The sequence below is a fragment of the Ceratotherium simum genome, chromosome 7 (assembly GCF_057802395.1).
Source record: "Ceratotherium simum simum isolate JZ-2026a chromosome 7, ASM5780239v1, whole genome shotgun sequence".
Lineage (NCBI taxonomy): Eukaryota > Metazoa > Chordata > Mammalia > Perissodactyla > Rhinocerotidae > Ceratotherium > Ceratotherium simum.
Genome location: NC_141906.1, coordinates 13,274,623 through 13,299,416, shown reverse-complemented (window position 1 = coordinate 13,299,416; position 24,794 = coordinate 13,274,623). Strand labels below are relative to the sequence as shown.

The 24,794-nt window shown below is 35.1% G+C and overlaps 1 protein-coding gene across 3 annotated transcripts in view; it reads right to left on the bottom strand.

Moving 5' to 3' along the window:
- PIK3C2A (phosphatidylinositol-4-phosphate 3-kinase catalytic subunit type 2 alpha) overlaps positions 1 to 24,794 on the bottom strand; it is a 106,105-nt gene that overhangs the window by 15,120 nt on the left and 66,191 nt on the right. For all 3 annotated transcript variants that reach the window (XM_004418476.3, XM_087433150.1, XM_087433151.1), the window contains exons 10-22: positions 23,796 to 23,844; positions 23,505 to 23,715; positions 21,325 to 21,447; positions 19,564 to 19,731; positions 14,364 to 14,475; positions 13,812 to 13,957; positions 11,800 to 11,988; positions 11,221 to 11,314; positions 10,634 to 10,728; positions 10,093 to 10,273; positions 7,060 to 7,164; positions 5,776 to 5,868; positions 4,123 to 4,252 (exon numbers count right to left, since the gene is read on the bottom strand). In XM_004418476.3, the coding sequence (XP_004418533.1) occupies positions 4,123 to 4,252; positions 5,776 to 5,868; positions 7,060 to 7,164; positions 10,093 to 10,273; positions 10,634 to 10,728; positions 11,221 to 11,314; positions 11,800 to 11,988; positions 13,812 to 13,957; positions 14,364 to 14,475; positions 19,564 to 19,731; positions 21,325 to 21,447; positions 23,505 to 23,715; positions 23,796 to 23,844 (1,696 nt within the window). The remainder of the gene's footprint in view (positions 1 to 4,122; positions 4,253 to 5,775; positions 5,869 to 7,059; positions 7,165 to 10,092; positions 10,274 to 10,633; positions 10,729 to 11,220; positions 11,315 to 11,799; positions 11,989 to 13,811; positions 13,958 to 14,363; positions 14,476 to 19,563; positions 19,732 to 21,324; positions 21,448 to 23,504; positions 23,716 to 23,795; positions 23,845 to 24,794) is intronic.

Below are 24,794 nucleotides of genomic sequence, written 5' to 3'. Positions count from 1 at the left end.
GTGACTGTTTGAGACTCTATAGTCGTACATCCATGTGGTACCCGGCCAGGCAATAACAATTTTAATTACAAACTAAATGATACTGACCTCACTAATAAAGTTACTCAGAAGATACATGATGTCCCATTTCAGTACAAAAAACTTCCTTTAATCATGTATTTGGGCAATATAAGTGTTTCAGAGTACATTAAGCCCTTTCAAAGGGAAGAACGGATTAAGATTGTCCTTGTGATATGCTTAAGTCTCAAATATGTGTTTTGTCTTCCTAACTGAAATGTAAATGCATGGCTGGGTAAATCTTTTTTTTTCTCTGTAACTCCGTTAAAACAAGTATCAAACAAATAAATTATGGGACATCTACACAATGGAATACAACGAGGTAGATCTCTACGTGCTTACATAGAAAGATCTCAAAAACATCTTTTTAAGGACAAAATCCAGATGGAGAACTGTACCTTTTGTTTTTAAAAGAAAGACTATTAGGTATGATGAAATATTCACAAAATATTCCTAGAAGGCTATGTAAGTGGTTATATTTCAGGAGTAAGATGCCTAGGATTGAGGATGGAGGTGTGAGAGAAAACCAAGATTTACTTTTCAATTTATTCTATTACATGTTATATGGATATGTTACTATGTGCATATATTATTTATATAATTTAAAAATTAGTTTTATATATTTAAAAAAATCAAAGAGATGCACTGGTGTCAAAATAAAAGATATAAATACAGAGACCTGCTTCCGAGAAAGGACTGGAAAAAAACCAAGTCAACAAGGCTTCTAGGCCACCCCAAAAGCAAGTATGCAAGGCCAGGTTGTAATCCTAGTACTCTGGTCACACATGGCAGAAAGAATTCATTTGGATCTTTTACGTTGTTTTGGTTGCATCATCTAGTTTATAGTTCACAGTGACATCCTTTTTCAATGAGTACCTGTGTCTTTTTTTTGGGGGGGGGGGGGGTTGGTTAGGAAGATTGGCCCTGAGCCAACAGCTATCACCAATCTTCCTCTTTTTGCTTAAGGAAGATTCGCCCTGATCTAACATCTGTGCCAATCCTCCTCCATTTTTTGTATGTGGGACACCGCCACAGCATGGCTTGATGAGCAGTGTGTAGGTCCATGCCCAGCACCCAAACCCGCAAACCCTGGAACCCCGAAGCGGAGCATGCAAACTTAACCACTATGCCACTGGGCTGGCCCCAGTACCTGCATCTTGATCCTATGATTATGTTTAACCAAATTTTTAACATACACACAAATTTCTAATTTCATAATCAAATATACATATGCACAAATTACTAGGTACAAAACAATGGACCAAAGGTCCATAGATAGACGAAGTACTACATCTATGTAAGACATGGTCCCTGCCCTGTGACGTTTTTAACAAGCACCTCAGTCTATAGTAATCCCTCCCTTCTCCAGATTCAGCAATTGTCTTTAATACTCACCAGACATTTACTGCATGTTTTGTATCTTCCCCACTGGATTGATTTTAAGTTCCCTTAGGGCAGAGACCATATCTTACATTGCAGTACTTTGTCTATCTTATGACCTTTGCTCCATTGTTTTGTACCCAGTAATTTGTACATATGAGGTGCTGGTTAAAAACTTTACAGAGGGGGCCAGCCTTGTGTAGTGGTTAAGTTTGTGTACTCCACTTTGGCAGCCTGGGGTTCACGGGTTCAGATCCCAGGCGCGGACCTACACACCACACATCAAGCCATGCTGTGGCGGCATCCCAGATACAAAATAGAGGAAGATGGGCACAGATGTTAGCTCAGGGCCAATCTTCCTCAGAGCAAAAAAAAAAAAAAAAAAAAACCACAAAAACTTCACAGAGGATGTGGATGTGATTTCTTCATTTGAAAAATAAGGACACAGTGAGATAACACAAGTGGAAAATTTAGCACAGAGCAAGGCACAAAGTAAGCACTCAACCGTTAGTTAGAAACAACATAAAACACAAGATGAATTTGACTGTCTCCAAAGTTACATAGAATTCCATAAGAAGGAAGAGTAAATTCAACTATATGAAATATGTGTGGTGACAGAAAAACTAATCTAATGAAATGGTAGGCTCTCATTGACGAATCTTGCTTGATAAAACAACTTCCATCTTACAAGTTATACGAAAAACAACCAGCAAGAATTCTTAAATTGACCTGATTTCCTTTTTGAGAAAATAAAGTTTGTATATCCTAACCTGAGAAAAGAAAGTAATAAGCCTCTCATGCTGTCCTGATGGATAAAATGGAGAAATGTGGAGTGGTTGATAACATAATGAAATAGATGAGTAACCAAGTAAAATACAGTACTCCAAAATTTGGCAATCACCCAAAGGGAGCTCTCATGTGACATGGCACAAGGGTTGGTCCTTGGCCCTCTCTTAGTAAACATTTTTTTTCCAATGACTTAGCAGAAACTACAGAATATACGTTCTTCACATCAGTTCATGACAAACTGAGAGGTTCAATGACAGATAACAAAACTCAGATTTTAAAAAGAACCCAGAGGCTGAAAAGTAATGGATCAAATGTAAGAAGAAAGTTAATAATTAAGTTACATTTGTGTCTAAGACATAAAATGTACAAGTATAGAATGTTCAAGACGTGGTTTAGCAGGAGCTAGTATGATGGTTTTATTTGTGAATAAGCTCCACACATGTGACACTTTGCCCATTCTTCTGCATTCTACAAAATCCAGATGCCATTCTTAGAGACTATGGATCACTTGACCCCTTTACAATGAGAACAATCAGGTGATAAGGTAATTTAAAGTCACATATGACAAATGGCTGAAGAACATGGAACTCAGGATCTGAGGCCACGATACTGGTCATCATGAAGAAGGATTTGACTTAATTATACGATAGTCTGTGAACAGAACTAGAACTGATGGGTAGAAGACACCAGGAGTCAGTTCCCATTCAGCTGAATATAATAAAGAACTCTACAGCTATCAGAGCTATCCAGGATAGGATGGACTACCTTGAAATGCAGTGAATTCCCTTCGCTATGGGCATTTAAGCATAAATTGAATGGCAAATATTAGAAGGATAATTAGATAAGATAATCTTTCAGGTGACTTCCTAGGGTCTATGATTAGAATCTGTGAAGTACTTCTTTTTTTTTTTTTTTGTGAGGAGGACCAGCCCTGAGATAACATCCAATGCCAATCCTCTTCTTTTTTGCTGAGGAAGACTGGCCCTGGGCTAACATCCACGCCCATCTTCCTCTACTTTATATGGGACACCGCCACAGCATGGCTTAACAAGCGGTGCGTTGGTGCACACCCGGGGTCCGAACTGGCGAACCCTGGGCTGCTGCAGCGGAGCACACGCACTTAACTGCTTGCGCCACCGGGCCGGCCCCTGTGAAGTAGTTCTTATTTCCAACAACCATAGGTGATCTTTCCCTCCTTTAAAATCCCACAGCACTGCCTTTGTAATTCTGTTAGAGCTTTCTTCTCATTAAAGTATTTCTAGTTACTTGTATATGTCTTTAACTGCTTCCCTCTAAAATATAGGCACTACACCTTACCAGCATTTTGCAGATAGATGGTAGAAATGCAACAAACATCTGTTGAGTAAGAATGATGATAATGGTTGCAATTTATTGAGCACCTAGTATGCAGCAGATACTGGGGTGTTTTACATTCATTATCTCCTTTAATTATCGCAATATTTCTATGAGTGTAGTACTATTATTATTCACAGTTAACTATTATTATTCACAGTTAACATATATGAAAAAAACTTATTCAATAAACAATAAGATGAAGTCTGCTCTTAGTAGGGAAAAAACCATTATTTTATTCTGCAGAAATGAAATCAAAATTGGTTTCACTTAGATATGGCCTTACTTTTAAGTCAAAAGCTAAAGACCATAAAGTCCCCATTGGGTCACTTAATGGACACCTCTGGTTACTGCAAAGCATTTATTAGTGCTACTCATTGAGTTGTTTGATTGTGAGCAAATGAATCAATAAAGTAACACTAAATTAAAATAAGAAACTACTGAGATCATAGTGTACCAGCATCAGGACCCTTAGGGCAGGAACACTGTGACCTAAGTTCATAGAAAAAAAATAAGACACCAAGACACAGCTAACAGAGTTACCTCGATCTCTGCCAGTTGAGAGACATTTGAAAATCACCATTCTCAGATCTAGTCCTTCTTTAAGCCAGATCTTGTCCATAATCTTTATCATCTGTAAAGCTAACATATCTTGCCGAAGATCTTCACCAACCTTGAAATCAAGGAAATAAAATAAAACTTGTACCTTTCCAAAAGACTTAACAGATTACATACTATAAATGGGGGGTAGGAGGGAATTGCAAAAAAGAGTGAAGAATGGAGAAGAAGAAAACTGCCTTTTTATTCTTCTGCAGCATCCTAGAGAAAGTTACTTAACCTCTTCATGTCTCAATTTACTGAACTGTACACTTTAAAAGGTTGGGTTTTATGGTATGTGAATTACATTTAATTTTTTAAAAGGGCAATATGGGGGATCTTTGTGATGATCAAAATAGTCCATCTTTTTTTTTTTTTTTTTGGCTGAGGAAGATTTGCCCTGAGCCAACAACTGTTGCCAATCTTCCCCTTTTTGTTTGAGGAAGATTCGCCCTGAGCTAACATCTGTGCCAATCTTCCTCTGTTTTGTATGTGGGCCCCAGCACGGCTACCGACAAGTGGTGTAGGTCGGTGCCCAGGAACCAAACCTGGGCTGCCAAAGCAGAGCATGCCAAACTTAACCACTAGGCCACAGGGCTAGTCCCAAAATATTCCATATCTTGACTGCATCAATGCCAACATCCTGATTGTGATATTGTACCACAGTTTTGCAAGATGTTTCCATTGAGGGAAACTGAGTAAAGGGTACACAGGATCACTATATAATTTCTTACAATGGACTATGAATCTATAATTATCTTAAAATAAAGAGTATACTTAAAAAAAAAGTTAACTCTCCCAAAATGAATTAATTCTAACTGGTATCACATCAAGTTTTCATTTTCTTTATTAAATTGGATACAATAACTTTAAAACACATAATGATGAATACATTTTTAAGACTAGCCAAGAAAATTAGGAAAAAAAAATAAAGGAGGGGATTTGCCTTAACAAATATTAAAACTCAACATATAAAATTTCCATATTCAAACAGATGGTACTGTTTTAGGAAAAGGCAAATACATCAGTAAAATAAAATAAGAGTCCAAAACCAGATCTGAGTATATGGGAACTTGCTATACATATCAAAGGTGGTTCAAGAGAAGCTATCTTTATGAACCACTACTAATCAAACTCATTGAATTAACTAACTCTCCATTCTTTCTTCAAAATATACTAATTATGATCACAACACACAGAATTTTGACTGGTAACAGATTCCTCTGTTAAGTACTCCACTCCTGCTGCTTGCCACAGATAAGTTACGTTTCCAAAAACCAGTGCCACTGCTCACGGTTTGGGGTTTTGCAATGCACAACTCTAGTGGGTACCATTCACATCACAGTCTGCGTGAAAGGCACTGCCTGGAGTTATGATGTGCTCAACCAGCATGGCCATACGCAGCAGTTCTAGCCCAGAGTTGCATTTGTTCCCAAATCTATTTGGAAACAGTTTATGTCAGTGATAATTTTTCACATAATTATTCAATTTAATTAAATATTAAATAAACAAAATTACTTTTGCAATTTTTGGAAAAGGAATTTGAGAACAGACTTTTTAAAGTACCATTTAAAAACAAAGTAACCTTATTTTTCTTACCTTAAACATGACATTAATTTCTTCTCCCATTGGATCAGCATTCACCATTGTGACTTTTAGGGGCACAGCATTAGAACTGAAGAAGGAACATGACTACAAATGCAACAAGTTACGCATTACGAAGATAACACTGGAATAAAAATGGTTTTGAGATTTTTTTTGTCCTAGGCATGTCTCCTTTCACTTGTTCCTCTGAATTATGGCAAATGAAATAACACATGTGAACTGCTTTTTGGATTATCTAGCAGATAAAACGTATATAAAAATACTTTTTGAAAACTTCAACATAGCATATATGAGTAAAATATCATCTACTACTCTCTAGGCAGGGAAACAAAACCTTAAAAATTTGAGACAGAAACAATTAAATGTTTGAGCTTTTGTAATAATTCTTCAACAGAGCACAAAATTTTATATTCTCTTATCTTTCCTCTAAATTGATGAGATCTGGAATGAGATCTCTACTTCTATTTATGGTACTATTATAATTAATAATCAGCCATGGAATCAAATAGTAACACTAAATTTAACAATTTCATTAGCAAAGATCAAATCTTATTTTAAAATGAATCTGGTTAAAAAACTAATTTAAGACAGAGACCAATTTGAGGGAAACAACAAACAAAACCCAAGGGGAAAATTCACCCCCTCAATGACATAATTATACAACTCAGGCACCCACCGTTAAATTTCAGTGAAGAGTAGCCATATGTCAACTTCAAGAAAATCAAATCTGAGACTTCTTTATGGATAGTTCTACCCTAGTCTTTCAAAATCATAGACACTAATGGATGAATTAATTGGTGGCTTTTGCTGAAGTGATGTTAGAGAACAATCCACTATTGTATTACTACTAGCCCAGTTCAAAATATAATTACTCAATTTTGATGATTACTCAACTACTTTCTGATGGCTCTAAAAAGTGCTATAAACCTGGGAAGAGTCTATCTGGCTATTCACAAGGGAAGAAAAAAAAATACCTAACTGTAACTGGGTAGTTTTATCATTGAAATTACAACATATGCCTCTCATGTAGCTATTATACCGCACTAAAAAAAATTTCAAGGTAGTAAATAATTTTACACTATTTTTTTTCCCAAGAATGGTGATTAGGTAAAAATATACTGAGATAAATATGGATCTTACAAACAGACATCCATAAATACTTACAACCAACCTATGCACATTTTATCCTCATTTGCCTTAGGCATACTTGCCCGTTTGCCTTATTTCTACCCATTATTTTGAAATGTAATATGAACTTATAAGTATTTTATGTGTCACCTTAATATTTAATTCTTTTGCCACAAGACTTGGATTGAGAGGGAGACGGCATTTATTTTTCAGAAAAAAGGACTGTACTCGTTCCATACTCCTTTGGAGGACAACCTAGGAAAAGAGATTGATACTGTAAGTACATAATGAAAATGAATACCTATTTTTAAGACAACAAAACTATGATGTGGACCCAATTTTTAAAATGCCCAATTGTCAAACGGTCAAAGTTGTTGTTAAAGAAAGCTAATTTTTACTATAAAAATGAAATTATAATGGGCAAAGGCTATAAACACAGGGGGAAAAGTACATATGGTCATATTTAACATATTAGTTAAAACTCACTAAGATTCAAAGAAATAGAAATTAAACAAAAATAAGATGCAATTTTTCACCTAACATATTAAAAATTTAAGATAACATCTAGTGCTGACAACAGGGATGGGAAACAGATACTTTCATAACCTATTGGTAGGGAGGGAGGTACATACAGGTATAGGTTTTTTTTTGGTAGAGCAATCTAACAGAAACTATTATAAATAAAAATGTATATCGCTCTTGAGTCAGCCATTTCACCTGCAGGAATATCCTATGAAGAAATATTTGCCAAAACCTATACACTAAAGTTTATCACAGGACTGTTTGGAAAAAGAAAAATGTGTTAACAACCTACATTGAAGTAACGGTTCATAATTTACGTTACAATACCTTGCACTATTACGTACTCATTAAGAAACATGAAGTATAACTATATTTACTGACATGAATTCTCCAAAATGAAGTAAAAAGAAAGCAATCTGAAAAAAAAAAGTGTAATTGCTGAAAGAAACTAAACATCTAAACAAATGGAAGACATCCAGTGTTCATGAACTAACTGGAAGACTTAATATTAGTAAGACTGCAATATTTCCCAAATTGATCCAAAGATTCAATATAATTCTTATCAAAATTCCAACTGCCTTTTTGCAGAAATGGAGAGCTGACCCTAAAATTCATACAGAATTGCAAGGGACTTCTGAATAGCCAAAACTATCTTGTAAAAGAACAAAGTTGGAGGACTCATACTTCCTGATTTCAAAACTTACTACAAAGCTGCAGTAATGAAAACAGTATGGCATAAGGAAAGACATACAGATCAACAGAACAGAATCGAGAGTCCAGAAATAAACCCATATTATTTATGGTCAACTGGTTTTCAACAAGGGTGCCGAGATCATTCAATGGGAAAGAATAGTCTCTTCAACAAATGTACTGGGACAACTGGATAACCACATGTAAAAGAATGAAGTTGGACCCTTATCTCATACCATATAAAAAAAATACAAAATGGATCAAAGACTTAAATACAAAAACAACTATAAAACTCTGAGAAGAAAAAATAGGTGTACATCTTTGTGACCTTGGATTTGACAATGAATTCTTAGATCTGATATCAAAAGTATAAGCAACAAAAGAAAAAATAAATTAGAATTCATAAAATCAAAAACTTTTGTGCATCAAAGGACACTATCAAGGAAATAAAAAGATAATCCTCAGAATGAGAAAGAATATTTGCAAATAGTATATGTGAGAAGGGTCTGGCATTCAGAATATATAAAGAACTCTGACAATTCAACAACAAAAAGATAAATCAATTAAAAAAGGACTTAGAAAAGAAATTTTCCCAAAGAAGATATACAAATGGCCAACCAAGACATGAAAATGTGCTCAAAATCATTAGTCATTAGGGAAATGCAAATCAAAACCACAATGAGATATCAATTCACACCCACTAAGATGACTATAATAATAAAATAAGAAAAAAACAGAAAATGACAACTGTTGGTAAGGATGTGGAGAAACTGGAACCCTCATACATTGCTGATAGGAATATAAAATGGTGCAGCTGCTTTGGAAAACAGTTTGATGGTTCCTCAAAAAGTTAAACACAGAATCGCTCTATGACCCAGTAATTCCACTCCAAGGTAAAGTGAAAACAGGTGTTCAAACAAAAACTTATACACGAATATACACAGCAGTATTATTCATAATAGTCAAATAGGAGAAGCAAGCCAAATGTCCATCAACTGATGAATGAATAAACAAAATGTGGTATTATTCACACAATGGAACATTATTCAGCCATAAAAAGGAATGAAGTACTTACACATGCTACAATATGGATGAACCTTGAAAACATTAGGCTAAGTAAAAGAAACCAGACACAAAAGACCACATATTGTATGACTCCATTTACATGAACTTTCCAGAATAGGCAAATCATAAAGAGAGAAAGCAGATTAGTGCTTACCAGAGCCTGGGAGGAAAGGGGGATGAGGAATAAGTAGTTAGTGGGTACAGACTTTCTTTCTGGTGTGATGAAAATATTCTGGAATTAGACAGTGGGGGTGGTTGCACAACAATGTGAATGTACTAAAAGCCAATGAATTGTGTACTTTAAAACGGTTAAAGTGGTGAATTTTATGTTACGTGAATTCTACCACCACCACCAACATATAATATATATATATATATATATATGTTTCTATAAAAAATCTTTTAAAAACTCCAAAAATTTGCATATGTACATAAGTATATATATGCGTAAAGTCATATAAAATGAACAAGAAGGACATATAGCAAATTATAAACAATAGATACCTACAGGGAGAAAATGAAACTGGAAAAGTCTTAATTTTTTATTCTATAAACTTCTTCATTATTTGGATTTTTTAAACATTAGCATCAATTCATACTTTTATTACTTTTACCATTACAAAAAAGTTAAAAAGCAAAATAACGAAAAAGAAACTCAAGAGAACAATTTTGACCAGATAGGAATTAATAAGCATGGGAATTAAAAAGCACTGATTTTCTGAGTTTGGTTATGAAATCTATTCTTACAGATTTTAAATAACCTTTGAATTCATTTGCACAAAACCACAGAGGTGTAGTTAAGAGTTCTATTGAGTGTCTATTGATAAAAAATAACAACTTAACTTGTCAGCAGTGTAAAGGTCCTTTAACATCAAAATATTTATGTTCCCTCTTATGGGTACATACCTGTCTGGCTGATCCACTAGCTTGCCTTACTTTTTCTGCTACTCCTCCTAAAAGCTGTACAAGTTTTGTCTGCTTCAAAAGTTCTTCTCTGAGTCCTTTTCCTCCTACTGAGAGGAGAGCACCCAAAACATGTTCATATCGGGCACCAAACTGTGCATCATGCAGGGCATCCCTGAGGAGCCTAATACAGCAAAATATTTATGTCAGCCACTTCTGAGAACTGGATGAATGTCTCCAAAAATCAATTTAACAAGTTCAATTTTTGGTATCTAGGAATTTATTTTAAGCTATATAAGCAAGTAAAAACTCATTCACTATTATAGAGCTCTAACATGCCAAATATCTTTGCAAGAGAAGGTTTTGTTATTTTTAGTTTTATTTCTAAGGACATAAAAATTCAGCTTCCTTCTAATAATGCCTTCAATAAAACATCTGCTATCCACAGTAAGTAGTGTGAACATACCGTTTAGACTTTCAGAGTATGTCATCTCTATAAATACTAGGACTGGAAGTAAAGTACTTAAGAAAATTTATATCTTACCAATATAAATTGTGTGCTATCTGTATATTTCCCAATGCTCTGGACAAAAGGAAGTGCACCAATGAACTATTCAAGTAAATTTCATATTTCAAAGCCTACACATAAAGGAAAATCAGAATTACTAGTGGTCAAACTCATACTACATTATTAGGATAAAATTATCAAAAGAGAAACTATACAAGGCAAGTATTACTCTTATTGATTAAAGATGGTATTGATAAAAATGAAACAGATGAATTAACTTGGGCTAAATTAATGAAATCAAGCAGAAAAGTATAGACCTGGGAATAACATTCATTAGCTAAGTTTAAATGGCCAGTAAAGAAAAATCAAAGAAAAGCTCAAGTCTGGTTTGTTCTGAGAATCTAAAAAGTCCGAAAATTAAAAATCCAGATACATATATATAATATTCAAGTGGGGCAGCTGACAATAGTGGAAAAAAATTCACACTAAATCCAAATGCAATGCACCTCAACATTCCCACACTACAAAAGTATTTTTAATCAAGAAGGGGGATCCCTTAGCAAGTTTCCTATTCATAAAACCTAGGGGGAGAGTAAGGATAAGTAATCTAGTAAAAAATTCACCTGCACAAACTGTGGAAGAAGATCTGTTAGCTCATCATCACTAATAGCCTTGATCCAGGTCACAGCTAGGGACCTCACTTCCTGATCAGCAAATCTAGAAAAATACCACAAAATCAAGATTTGACGGTGATTTTTTTCTAATGAAGCCATATTTCCTGAAAACACAATTTCAATCTATTTCTGACAAAGAATATTCAAATATCTCTTTATTCAAAAGCAATGTGTTTCTTATTTTTTTTAGGAAGAAAATCTTACTGTGCCATACAAATGCAATTTCAGAATTGTTTAGAAACCTTAAGCTTAAGAAAATTAATTTTGGCCCACATCATAAAAATATAACAAGTTATTCAAAATTTACAACCTAACTCTCTCTTTAGGTTAGCTTTAAATGATATGACATCCCTTTTTAATAACCTCAATGCAAAAGATATCTTTGTAGAAATGTACATTTATATTTTTATATTGTATTGAATCGCTTTCATGTTGAAACAAAGGGAAGTATTCCTGCAACATAATACCTTACTGGAAAAACTGACAACAATAAAATGGAGCAAATAAATTCAGTCACAGTTGACTTACTTTGAATCAAGAAGCTCTAACGCAGTCAGTGGATGCAATGGAGGCCACTGCCGAAGTAATGAGTAAATTTTGGCAAGATTAACCCATTTCCAGTTTGGGGCACATGCTAGTACTTTAGGAAGACAATTTGGGTGTTTGAAGCAGTAATAACGTTTCTCCCACAAAAAGGCTTTATCTTCTTTAGAAAGTCTGCATACATAACGATTAAATTACTTCTCAATGATATCATAATGACAGTTATAGTCTCAATGATTAAAAATACAAAGAAGAAATTGATTCATTTCAGAACAGCCAGTCTTGGAAGAATCATTAATACTAATTTGGAATGGAAAAATGCAAACACAAATACAGCAAACACCACTAATTTACACTAATTTGAGAAATAAAAAGAAATCATTCTGCCTTGATAAAAGAGTCCTAGTTATGAAAATGAAGGATAATTCAGTACAATAAAAATTTATTGAGGTCTAACCAGGTGCCAGGTACTAGGAATCAGAGTCAAATAAGCAGAACCCACCCTACGAGACAGCAAGGATTTCATCCATTTTATACCAATAAAATCAAATGTCATGCAAAAAAAAAATGCTATCACAAAATTTTAGAAGATGATTATACAGCTCAACTGAAGAATATTCAAAATAAAATGGACTTGTTTTGGAGATCCTAATTTAATCTTAATGACAAATGTTTATGTGAATGAAATATTTCACTATTTTTCTACCCATCCATCTTACATATTTGTACATACACCTATAACTTCATTCTTAATAGTTACATAATACTCCATTGGATAAATGTACCATAATTTAACCCTTATTGATGAACATTCCCTATCAGTTTTACAATAATCCAAATACTGCAATGAATATTTTTGTCCCCATAAGCAAATATAATATAAAAGGGTTTTCTCTAAGATATATAACTAACTGGAAGTGGAATTGCTAGGTCACAGACTATGCACATTGTACCCTTTATAGATTTTGCCAAATTGTTCCCCAAAAGCTTTTTAGAGGGGCTGGCCCGGTAGCGCAAGCGGTTAAGTGCGCGCGCTCCGCTGCGGCGGCCCGGGGTTCGCTGGTTCGGATCCCGGGCGCGCACCGACGCACTGCTTGGCAAGCCATGCTGTGGCGGCGTCCCATATAAAGTGGAGGAAGATGGGCACAGATGTTAGCCCAGGGCCGTCTTCCTCAGCAAAAAAAGAGGAGGATTGGCGGATGTTAGCACAGGGCTGATCTCCTCACAAAAAAAAAAAGCTTTTTAGAGCTCCACCAACAGTATAATTCCCATTTTTCCTCATCAACACTTCATATGATGACACATTTTAATTTTCAACAATCTGATGTATGTGAAATGGCATCTTGTATTAATTTACATTTCCTTGATTACTGAGAGGTTAAACACCTTTTCAGATGTTTAAAAGGCATTGTAGGGGCCAGCCCCGTGGTGTAGTGGTTAAGTTTGGCACCCTTCGCTTTGGTGGCCTGGGTTCGCGGATTTGGATCCCAGGCGCGGACCCCTAACACTCGTCAGCCAGGCTGTGGCGGTGACCTACATATAAAGTAGAGGAAGACTGGCATAGATGTTAGCTCAGGGCTAATCTTCCTCAAGGAAAAAAAAAAAGGCATTGTATTTCTTTTCCAAAGAATTACCAATTCATATTCTTTGTGTACTTTACTACTGAGTTGTCGGTTTTCTATTGATATGAAAAGGTTCTTTATATAATAAGGAAATTAATCTACTTATATTTACCGTAAATATAGTTCCCAATCTGTTGTTTGCCTTTTGATCATGTAAAAAGTTTGACTTGTACAAATTGCTAAAATTTGATGCAGTCATATGGTCTATAAAAAGACTTTTTAATTACTTAAAAATAATTAAAAACAGAAATAGAAAACTTTCCATACCAAGAACATTGCTAAACCATGAATTAAATCAGGGCATTTAATAAAACCATTAACTTGAGCTTTACATTGTAAGAGATACCCAGGCAAAACAGAACCAAAGGAGCATACCCAAGTGATGAGTCTCTGTGAAGAATATCAAGAAGTTTCCCTTTTATATCATTCTCCAACGTTTCTAAGTTGTTTTGCTGTATAATGCTTCTATCAACTTGAGGAGTGGTATAAATGATATCAAATGTAGGAGAAGGAAAATCAACCTTAAAAATTTAACAGAAGTTGATCAAATTACAGCTGAACAGTCCACATATGTGCCACATTAACTTCTTTGTCTTTGAGAAAATTGATTTTTCTTAGCCATGAGGGTGACTTTCAGATTGAATATTAAATTAATGCTTCTTGTCCTTTTGTTGAAAGTGATTACCACTGTTGGTAATTATCAATAGCACATATATTGCTGGGATGGGTACAAGTGCATTTTTTTTTTTTTTTTTACTGTTTCTTAGAAACAGGAAATGGTTTATTGACATTTAAATTGAAGACAGATCCTAAGACTGAAACAAGGTAGTTAGGCTTCTTTAGTAACAATCCAAATCATGGTATACATATACTTTTTATAAAGAAATTTAAACTTAAACCTCTCCACATGTCAAGAAGTACCATTACCTGTAACACTATTCTTTCCATCACATATCCTTTTTTGGGGACTGTTCCAGGAATAGGATTTGTATGTGACGAAGTCCAAAGATATAGAAGCTTTGTTCCACATGTTAAAAACCTTCATGAATATAAACAGAATACTGTGGTTTTCATTTTAAAAACTAATTCAAAACTCACAACACATGGTAATGAATTTGAAATGTTAGTATTCAAACATTTATTAAGCATTCCCCATATAAAAAGAATATCATCTTTAAGAACATATCAGGAGCCACTCTCCATAGTGTACAGATACTTTAGGTAAATGTATTTGAAGCTGGAACAAAGGGAGGGAGAATGAAAGAATGTATCTTGGGAGGAATGGGGTTGAGAACAGAACACAAGATAGGTAAAGACCCAAAGTCACCTCTCCCCAAAACAACTTCTACAAATAGGAAGGTGAAGGATAGTCTTTGAACATCATCTACAAAGGCATACATCTCAAGGTGGTGGTTTGGATTACAGAACTACTCCCTGACTTTTACCATAAGAACAAAAACACACGCCAAAAAAACCGGTACCTACTTTGTGACAAAGCACTAATCATCTGAGATGAGAAGTTATATCTGTGCCCTAGGCTAGGGGTCAGCAAACTTTTTTCTATAAAGGGCCGGACAGCAAATATTTTGGGCTTTCTGGGCCATACAATCTCTGTCGCAGACACTCAACTCTGCTGGTATAGTGCAAAAGTAGTCATAAACAATACATAACAAATGTGTTCTAACAAAACTGTATTTACAAAAAAATAGGCAGTGGGCTGGAGTATGCTGTCCCTTGCCCTACACTACCAATTTATGGCCTGCCTATGTTAAAAACATTTATCAATAAAGATAACGATATATCTTTATGCAGAAGAAATTTCTAAAAAATAACTGTATAAATAACTGTATAAATAAATGAACTACCTGTATATAAAAGCAGAAAACTATACACTTCATCAAACTTTGCTCATTTTATTCAAACAGCAAACATCCCTTCCAAAACTAGACTCCAATCTCAATGTTTTCTCTTGCAGGTTAACAGCCTTTAAATTTTTCACATATTATATCCCATCCTTTTTAGAACCACCCTCACCCCCTACTAGATTATTTTAAGGCAAATTCCAATCTTATTATTTCATCTGTAAATACTTTTATATATCTCTAAACAATAAACACTTTTATTTTAAAAGAAGTACAATACCATTACCACTCCTAAAATAATTAACAATAATTACTTAAAATCTTCAGCTAGCTAGTGAGTATTCAAATTTCCCTAATTGTCTCATAATTTTTTTCCTTTTTTAGTTTGTTCAAATAAGAATCCAAGCAAGGTCCAACACTTGTATTTGGTTGATATGTCTTTTTAAGTATCTTTTAATTCAAGGGTCAACAAACTCCAGCCTGTCCATCTGGTTTTGTAAATAAACTTTCATTAGAACAAAGCCACACTCATTCATTTACATACCATCACTGCTTTTGCCTTTGCTTTTGCATTTGTGGCAGAGACTATATGACCTGCAAAGCCTAAACTACTTCTATCTGGTCCCCTTTACAGAAAAAGTTTGCTGACTCTTGTTTTAATCTGTACATTCTTTCTCTCTTTTTTATCCCCTGCCACTTGTTGAAGAAATCAGGTCTTTTATTCTGAGAATTTTCTACATCCTGGATTTTACTAGATTCCTCTGCTGTCATTCAGCATGTCCCTTTATCTCATATATTTTCTGTAAAGTAGTGGGTAGACTGAGAGGCTGGCTCTGATTCAGGTTTAGTTATCTGGCAAAAATACTGAATACTTTATAGTACCAGTTCTTGAGGTTTGTTACAGGGAAACTGATATCCAGAAAATACCAAGAGGCTCAAGCTTCTCAGACCTCAACTCCTTGGTTTCCTGGCACCAGAATCCACCATCCACCATGGAGACAGTTACCTGAGATTCTCTTATCTAGCCATCCTCCTCCCTGCCGGCAGCCTCACAAGGCCAAACGCAGGCTGATGGGAAAACGCAGACCAGCAAGGCCACAGGCTCCCCCTCCCGACAAGCAGCTACATTCCTCACAACCTTTAAAACCCCATGCCTCCCATCTTTTGGGGAGACAGAACAAATCTGAGAGCTCTTGTCTCCCGGCTGACGTCAGCCGAAATAAAAACTCTTTCCTTGCCATAAGCCTGGTGTTCTAGTTTTATTTGGCCCTCTTGTGTGGCAGGTAAAGAACCTGGGCATGTACCCGGTAACATTAAGATAATCAGTCTGTTCAAGTGCTGTCAGTCTAAACCATACATTATAAAGTTCCAGAAAAGTTAACCACTTAATGGTCTTAAGCAGGCATTGGTAATCACTACTTAAATAAATGGTTCTCGACCAAAAGTGATTTTGCCCCCAGTGGACATTTGGCAATGTCTGGAGACATTTTTGGTTGGCAACTAGGGGGTACTACTGGCATCTAGTAGGCAGAAGCCAAGGATGCTGCCAAACATCCTACAATGCACAGAACAGTCTCCCACAGCAAAGAATTATCCAGCCCAAAATATCAACAGTGCCAAGACTGAGAAATCCTGGCCTAAATCTATTATTTCAGTAGGGGTTGCAAAATTTTGATATTCTAATTCTATCATTCCTTCTACATCTATTACCTGGAATTTTTCTATTAAAAAACTTTCTCATATCAATTACTTGGTAATCCTGAGATACAACTGTTAAAGAAAGGCAGGTTAAATGCTGGACTCTAATTATTTAAAAATGAGTTAATAACTCATTTGTTATTAACTGAAGTACCTCTAAATCATTTGGCTTCCATGACAGTGACTTCATCAGGTTGTATGCAGGTTGTACTTCAAACACACATTATTTTAAACACAATTTCAAGACCAGGATTTCTGATCACAATAGTACTACAGTACTTTAACTGAACTAAATCATTAACACTTTGTTTCTCTATACGTATTAATGTAAAATCATCTTCCCTTTTAATTTCTGAGTATTTCTTGAATGTTAAATCCTAACATTACCTAGATCGACTACACTACTTGGCAAAGTCTTAAGCTTAAACCATCTGCTCAGAGTTTTAACAGCAGAGGGTTGGATGCAAACTATTTGTCAAACAGAAGCTGCCCTTCACCTTACTCTCTTGAATTTTCAAAGAATGTTATGTCATTCATCTAAAATGAACATCTATTGGGCCGGCACCGTGGCTTAGTGGTTAAGTGCACGCACTCCACTGCTGGTGGCCCAGATTCGGATCCCGGTCGCACACCAATGTACCGCTTCTCCGGCCATGCTGAGGCCGCGTCCCACATACAGCAACTAGAAGAATGTGCAACTATGACATACAACTATCTACTGGGGCTTTGGGGGAAAAAAATAAATAAATAAATAAAATTATAAAATGAACATCTATTACTAGACAACAAAAGTGGCAAAAAGCGATGGTACTTCTCTAATGAAGCAAAGACTCCCGGTGCTTTCAAGAGCAGGAAGGTTTTCAAAACTGACTTATTTAGAAAACATTAATGATAATGATGCAATTATATTTGATTTTCTCACATAACTATTCCCTGACACTAATTTATCAAAGACAATTGAAAACACAATCCCCCTCCTTCATGTGGCCAATATTCTGTTTTAGCATAGTTAATGGATTATATTGAGCAAAAAGTTCTAAATACACATCATTAATAGTCATCTCTTCAATTGCTTTTCTCTAGCCTTTGGCAGTTCAAAATTATATCATGTGTCGAATTTGAGCCCACCAAAAGGTAGAGAACAAAAAAATCTTATACCGCCTCCTCAAATATGGGGCAAGTGACTAAAAGAAAAAAAAATCCGAATAAATGTTATATTTAAGTATAGGGAAAAAGAATATTTCAAGAACAAAATTTCTGAAGTCAGTGTTTCAAATATCACATGATTTTAATAAACTAATGGAAAATCAAACTGTGTTTGCCATTTAAAATAAAAAAGGAAATAGAACTAGATCAGCAGAATTTTTTCATTCTTAATTTTTGATTGTTTTATTGTAGGTTAAAGAGATCAGTTATTAAATCATTTCACAAACCATCCCGTGGAACACAATGTTTCAAAAGATATATTCTAGAACAAAAAAACTGTACCATGGTATCAAATAAGTTGAGAATGGCAATATAGGATAATAGTTAAGAACACAGATCCTGGGGCAGGACTGCCTAGATTCAAATCCCAATTCCACCACTGACAGCTAAGTGCCCTCGGGCAAGTCACTTAAGTACTTTGATTTCCCGCTCTGTAAAAAGGGATAACACCACCATCTACCTTCACAAGGTTGTTGTGAGGAATGTAAGGATATGTATACAGCACTCAGACTAACACCTAGCACAGAGTAAATGCTATGTGTTTATTACAGTAATATTGTTATTAAACACAATAGGTCTCCTGACTGCAGAACTTTAGAGATATTTGAATATGCTAATGTGCATTATCACTCTCCAAAATGTTATCATGTACTGTATGAAACACCCCAAACTTATTCAATTGATTTTTTTTTCATTTAGAAAGACTCCTGATGGTCTCATGGAACATATTATTACTTAAAACATAATTAAAATAGTCATTTGAAAGGCCAGATAGGTCACACTATCCCAATGGCTATTAGTCGACACAAAGCTAAAAAAAAAATTCCTTTACCCCTAAGGATCAATAAGTTTTTGTACATATGTGGGACCTTTGGAGATTAAAGGCGAAGGGCCCATAGAGTTAAGAGTAGATCAGCTAGGTAGAGTCAGGTAAAGAGAAGGAAATAATGTGCAACTGTAGACTCTCTGAAACTGGAGGAGGACGGGAAAGGAATGAGAAGGGGGAAAATGGAGTTATTTTATTACTATCAAGGAAACTTGTAAGACCATGAGTATTATGTCAATAATATAGTGCTATGTATAAATGACACTTAAAGAGTGAACTGGCTGCTGCTTTTCTCCTGGAAAAGTGAGTGGCAAACAGTTCTGTGAATATCCATATAGATAGGTTCAAACTATAGCAGAATAACTTTGGTTTCCTCTGATCTGTGTCTCTGAAATGACCTCCTTTCATCACACTGGAAAAATTGAGGCAGTTCATTATCTCATGCATGTCATTGTTCCCCACCCTGTCCTCTAGCCAATTCTGATGCTGCAGATGTGTCCATAGTAACTCACCATCACAACTCAGTAACACTTACCGTTTAAAGTCAAAAAGAGGTAAAGAAACTTTGCCCAAAGCTTCTGGCCCCTTTCTCTGCTTATTAGAATCAGGGGAACTTCCACTGCTCTGATTTAAAATTCCAAAAAGAGTAAGGTGAAGAAGAGATTCTAATGGCAATTGTGATATCTGGATGGGAAAAATGATTCTATAGGGGAAAAAGTATTAATAGAAAAAACAAATTAGATCAAATAGGAAGTGTAACCCTTTAATGAGACCACAATTTTAGGTACTTTATTTGATTTATCAAATAATCTTTAATTCTGAGTAACCTTTACTTAAGTAGCAAGCTTGGCTAACACGTACTGTAAAAATCTTAAACAAATTTCATTAAAATTTCAAATATACAACATTTCTTTCTTCAAAATTTGGTTAGTGCCTTTACTCAAGACTTGCAAAATGTCAATTTCTACGCAAAATAATAGAGGTCATTTTTATTTCCTTTAGGAAAAACTAGACGGATGTCTATGAGTATTTCTGATTTGGGACGTATGTGTGCACATTATATACACACACAGACATATATGTTTAACAATGCTTTTTTTTTTTTTAAGTCTGAAAAGACACATAAAGTCAACAGTGGTAACTCTGAGGAGCCATGAGATAGTAAATGTTGAAAATAAAGTAACACTTTTTATCCTATACGCATTTTTGTATTATTTGATTGCTTTTACAGACGTGTTATTTTTATTTATTTATTTATTTATTTATTTATTTATTTATTTATTTATTTATTTAGAGGAAGATTAGTCATGAGCGAACATCTGTTGCCAATCCTACTTTTTGCTGAGGAAGATTGGCCCTGGGCCAACATCCGGGCCCATCTTCCTCTACTTTATATGGGATGGCACCACAGCATGGCTTGATAAGCGGTGCGTAGGTCTGTACCCGGGATGCAAACCTGTGAACCCCAGGCCGCCAAAGCAGAGCGTGCAAACTTAATCACTACAACACTGGGCCCAGCCCCTTATTTCTGTAATTTAAAAAATAAAACATAGAAAACCATTTAATAAATGCAGAATAAAAAGTAAAAAGCTCCAAGGGCCGCCCTGGTGGCACAAGCAGTTGGATGCGTGTGCTCCACTGCGGCAGCCCGGGGTTTGCCGGTTCGGATCCCAGGCACGCACCAACACATTGCTTGGCAAGCCACGCTGTGGCGGCATCCCATATAAAGTGGAGGAAGATGGGCACGGATGTTAACCCAGGGCAAGTCTTTCTCAGCAAAAACAAACAAACAAAAAAGTAAAAAGCTCTGCAATTGCCTATCTGCCTAAATAATGAAAGTATTTCCTTAGTTTAAAAACAATATTTTAAAAATATTAACAGTGCAAAATACCATCTTATACATGGATTTAAGATAATTTTTAAAATCTGTTAATCAAAAACTAGGCTTCATATATACAGTGTTATAGAATAAATACTAAACTAAGCAGTGTTATGAAACATCATCTTTCTAGAATCATATGTAAATTTATATTTTTAACTCGACAAAGTCTAGGATGAATTAATGGCATGTTTCTGCAATTTAACAATACGTAGATTTGAAAGAGTATTTCAGATTTTTAAATGAGAATTTCAGTCTGCTCTATAGAATCATACCAAGAAGAGACCTTAAGATGTCAGTAAGTATTTAATGAATTTTAATGGAAAATGTAATAAAAATTAAAGCTAGCATGCACACATGGAAAAAAGTAAAACACAGGGCATACTGAAAGAATAAAAAGCCAGAAATTTCACTTACAGTTCATCCCATTTAATAAGATAGAAGAAATTCTTATAAGTGCCAACCTTCTTTGATTGAATAGGTTTAAAAAGATCCTTTCCATTGTAAGACAGGGAACATATCAAGTAGTATTTTTCATAACTGAGAAAAGAAATAGTTTAATTTGATTTTTATTTGATAATACAAATTAATTAACTAATACAAATATATATCATTAGCCACTCTTTCCTAAAAGTGACTGAATTATCTGAAATAATTTGGTCACCATTCATTTGAATTTTTGGAAAAACATCTGAAATTTAACTGCTGCAAATTCTATAAAAACAGAAAATAGGTCTAGCAAAGGGAGTACAGAAGGGAACATATATCCCCAGGTGCCAGTCTAAGGGGGCCATAATGATACCAGCTGGAGAATTTATCTCAATTTCGTGCTCTAGTTTTAGATTTTGTTGAATGACACTGAATAAGTATTCATTTCTAGGTAAATTTTAGGAAGAAAAAGTACAAACATTATCTTCCCTAGGTGCCATTTTCCTTTGCTAAGCCAAAGAAATAGAGTTCATCAAGCGTATTAATGGTGTATGGGCCTGACTTGCACTGAGTTAAGTCTTCCTTATCTATTAGGTGGCTTCCATCCATGGGGACAGATGCTGTTGTATTACCTCATTAGACAGCAATGATTTAGCCCCTAATTGCCACAAATACAAAGCTGGTTAGATACAGTCAGTCAATCTTGTAGGGCAGGAGTCTTTGGTTCAATAAAATTGTATTCTACTAGTATTCTAACTTACTGCTTGGCTTACACATCAACCACTTTGTTCACATATACAATCTTTAATCATTCTAAATATTTTCGAATCTAACCTCATTGGTTCACAAAATACCCCTAGCTAACTATTTGATTCCTTTTCTTAGGTTCATTCCATCTGTCCCACTTTACTTCAGCATTTTATTAATTTCATTCCCATCTTAGTTATCACTGCAGTTTTCTGTATTGTCTTCTACTGAGTATTTGTTCTCCTCATTAGTGTCCCTAAATTTATTTGTGTGTGTATGGAGTATCTGGAGGGTATTATCCCTTTATGTATTTAAAAGAATGAAATACTTTCAGACAGCAGTAGTATCCATTAAAATGCAAGTTCCAGGAGGGCAGAGATTTTTTTTATGCCTTGTTTACTGCTGAATCCCTAGTACTAAGAACACTGCCCACAAATGGTACTCAGTAAATATTTATTGAATGAATTAATATACCTCTCTCAAGGCATTATATTATTTTTTATATTTATTTATTTCTTTAATCTAAAGCTCAATTTAAGCAGAATTTATGTTTGGTATCTCTTCACTAGGCTTTACCTTATTTTGCAGCATTAAGCTATTATGAAACGATTTCATTAAAAATATTCAATTCAGGGGCCAGCCCTGTGGCGCAAGTGGTTAAGTGCGCGCACTCCACTGCGGCAGCCTGGGGTTTGCCAGTTTGGATCCCAGGCGCGCACCGACGCACCACGTGTCAAGCCATGCTGTGGCGGCGTCCCATATAAAGTGGAGGAAGATGGGCACGGATGTTAGCCCAGGGCCAGTCTTCCTCAGCAAAAAGAGGAGGATTGGCACATGTTAGCTCAGGGCTGATCTTCCTCACAAAAAAAAGAAAAACAAAAAAAAAGAAAAAAAAATTCAATTCAGACTTTTCAGTTTATATTAATCATTTCCAAATAAGTTGAAGTTGGCAAACTTTATGGAACTGACAAAAAAATCAAAAAGGAAAAACCCATATTAAAAATTCAATACAAGAAATATGCTCTTGTAGACTTCAAAGCCTAGCAATCAGTAAATTGTAAACTACTAAAGAAGAAAAAAAATGTGCTAAATTCTAGTCCCATTACACTCGGTTTCAAATTACCCTGGTTCTAAAGAAAAGGCAGAGAAAATAGCAGTCACAAATTGACTAATTTATTAAATTAGCATTTGTCCTTCTAAGTTTAAACATATCTTCCTGCCTTTTTTGCATGTAGGGGAGTGATATTTTTTACTGGAACAGCTTCAAACATTTCTTTAATTTTTATGAAAACCACAAAGGTATGTGGTGATTTTTCTATCATCCATTTAAATACCAAGATAACAGTAGATGGTGACATTTTACAAGATTAGAATAGCTTCTAGGTAAAACTGTAAATATTTTCTTTTAAACAGTTACTTACTTTGATACCCAGTTACTTGAAATTCCATGTGCAGCAAAAATTGTAAACTGGAGCTGTTCTGTTGTAGTCCACGCTTCCTTGATGTTCCTGTTACTTTGGGCACAGTCTGTAGGACTCCTACCAGAACTTGTATGGAGTCTGAGAAGATCATAAATTGCTGCAGTTAATTGGTCCATGCTTACTTGAACAGGATTTTCAGAATTCAGTGAGCCTAGAATTAAAGAAATTGTTAATATAATTCTCTGAAAAAGCAACAATTATTGCTAAAATTTAAAGAACTTAAAGACATACCACTAGTTGAACTCTGGCTAGTGTCTCTTCCTCCAGACAGTGAAGTCACCTGCACAAACACATACAAATTAGTTAGAAAATTGCCCACGACGTAATATAAAATGTTTACCTTTAATTTCAATACATTTAATTAAATGCTATAACAAAGACACCCTTTGCAGGGGAAATGTCCCAAAAGTGTCTGCAGAATTAATTAAACCATAAAAAAGAATGCAAAAAGAAAGTGAAAACCCCAAACCAAATACACAGATGATTTTTAGTATCAAGAAAATCATAGTGGGCCGGCCCTGTGGCTTGGTGGTTAAGTGCGCGCACTGCGATGCTGGCGGCCCGGGTTCGGATCCCGGGTGCGCATCAAGGCACCACTTCTCCGTTCATCCTGAGGCCGAGTCCCACATACAGCAACTAGAAGGATGTGCAGCTACGACACACAACTATCCACTGGGGCTTTGGGGGGAAAAAATAAAATAAATAAAATCTTTAAAAAAAAAAAAAAAAAAAAAAAGAAAATCATAGAGTAACTGAAAACCACTGCAAAATATAGAAACTCAACAAAATCTGCCTCATTAAACCAATTTAGTAATTAAGATTTGAAACTCAAAAGTGATAAATACACTAATACAATACTTTATTTTCCATTAGTTGCTCTATTATTAGCATGATAAGAATATCCTTAAAGAAACTAGAACTCTATTTAATACCATTTAGTGTCTCAAAAAAGTTCTTATAATTATTGAAACTGAGCTCCTTTTTCCTGCAAATGAATATAATGAATAGAAGCCTCAGACAACATTAGGACCAGGGTAGTCGATCACCTCCAAGTGATTTTATATATATTTTTTAAGTTCTAAAAACAAGCACATAATAAGAAAGAAAGAAAAAAAAAAAGAGACCCAAATTTCTGTATACTATACAGCTAGGCTGTCTGTGTTGGGAACGAATGGATTGAGCTATCCCTTAGATATCTGTTGAGGGGCATACCATCAATATAACTTTTCC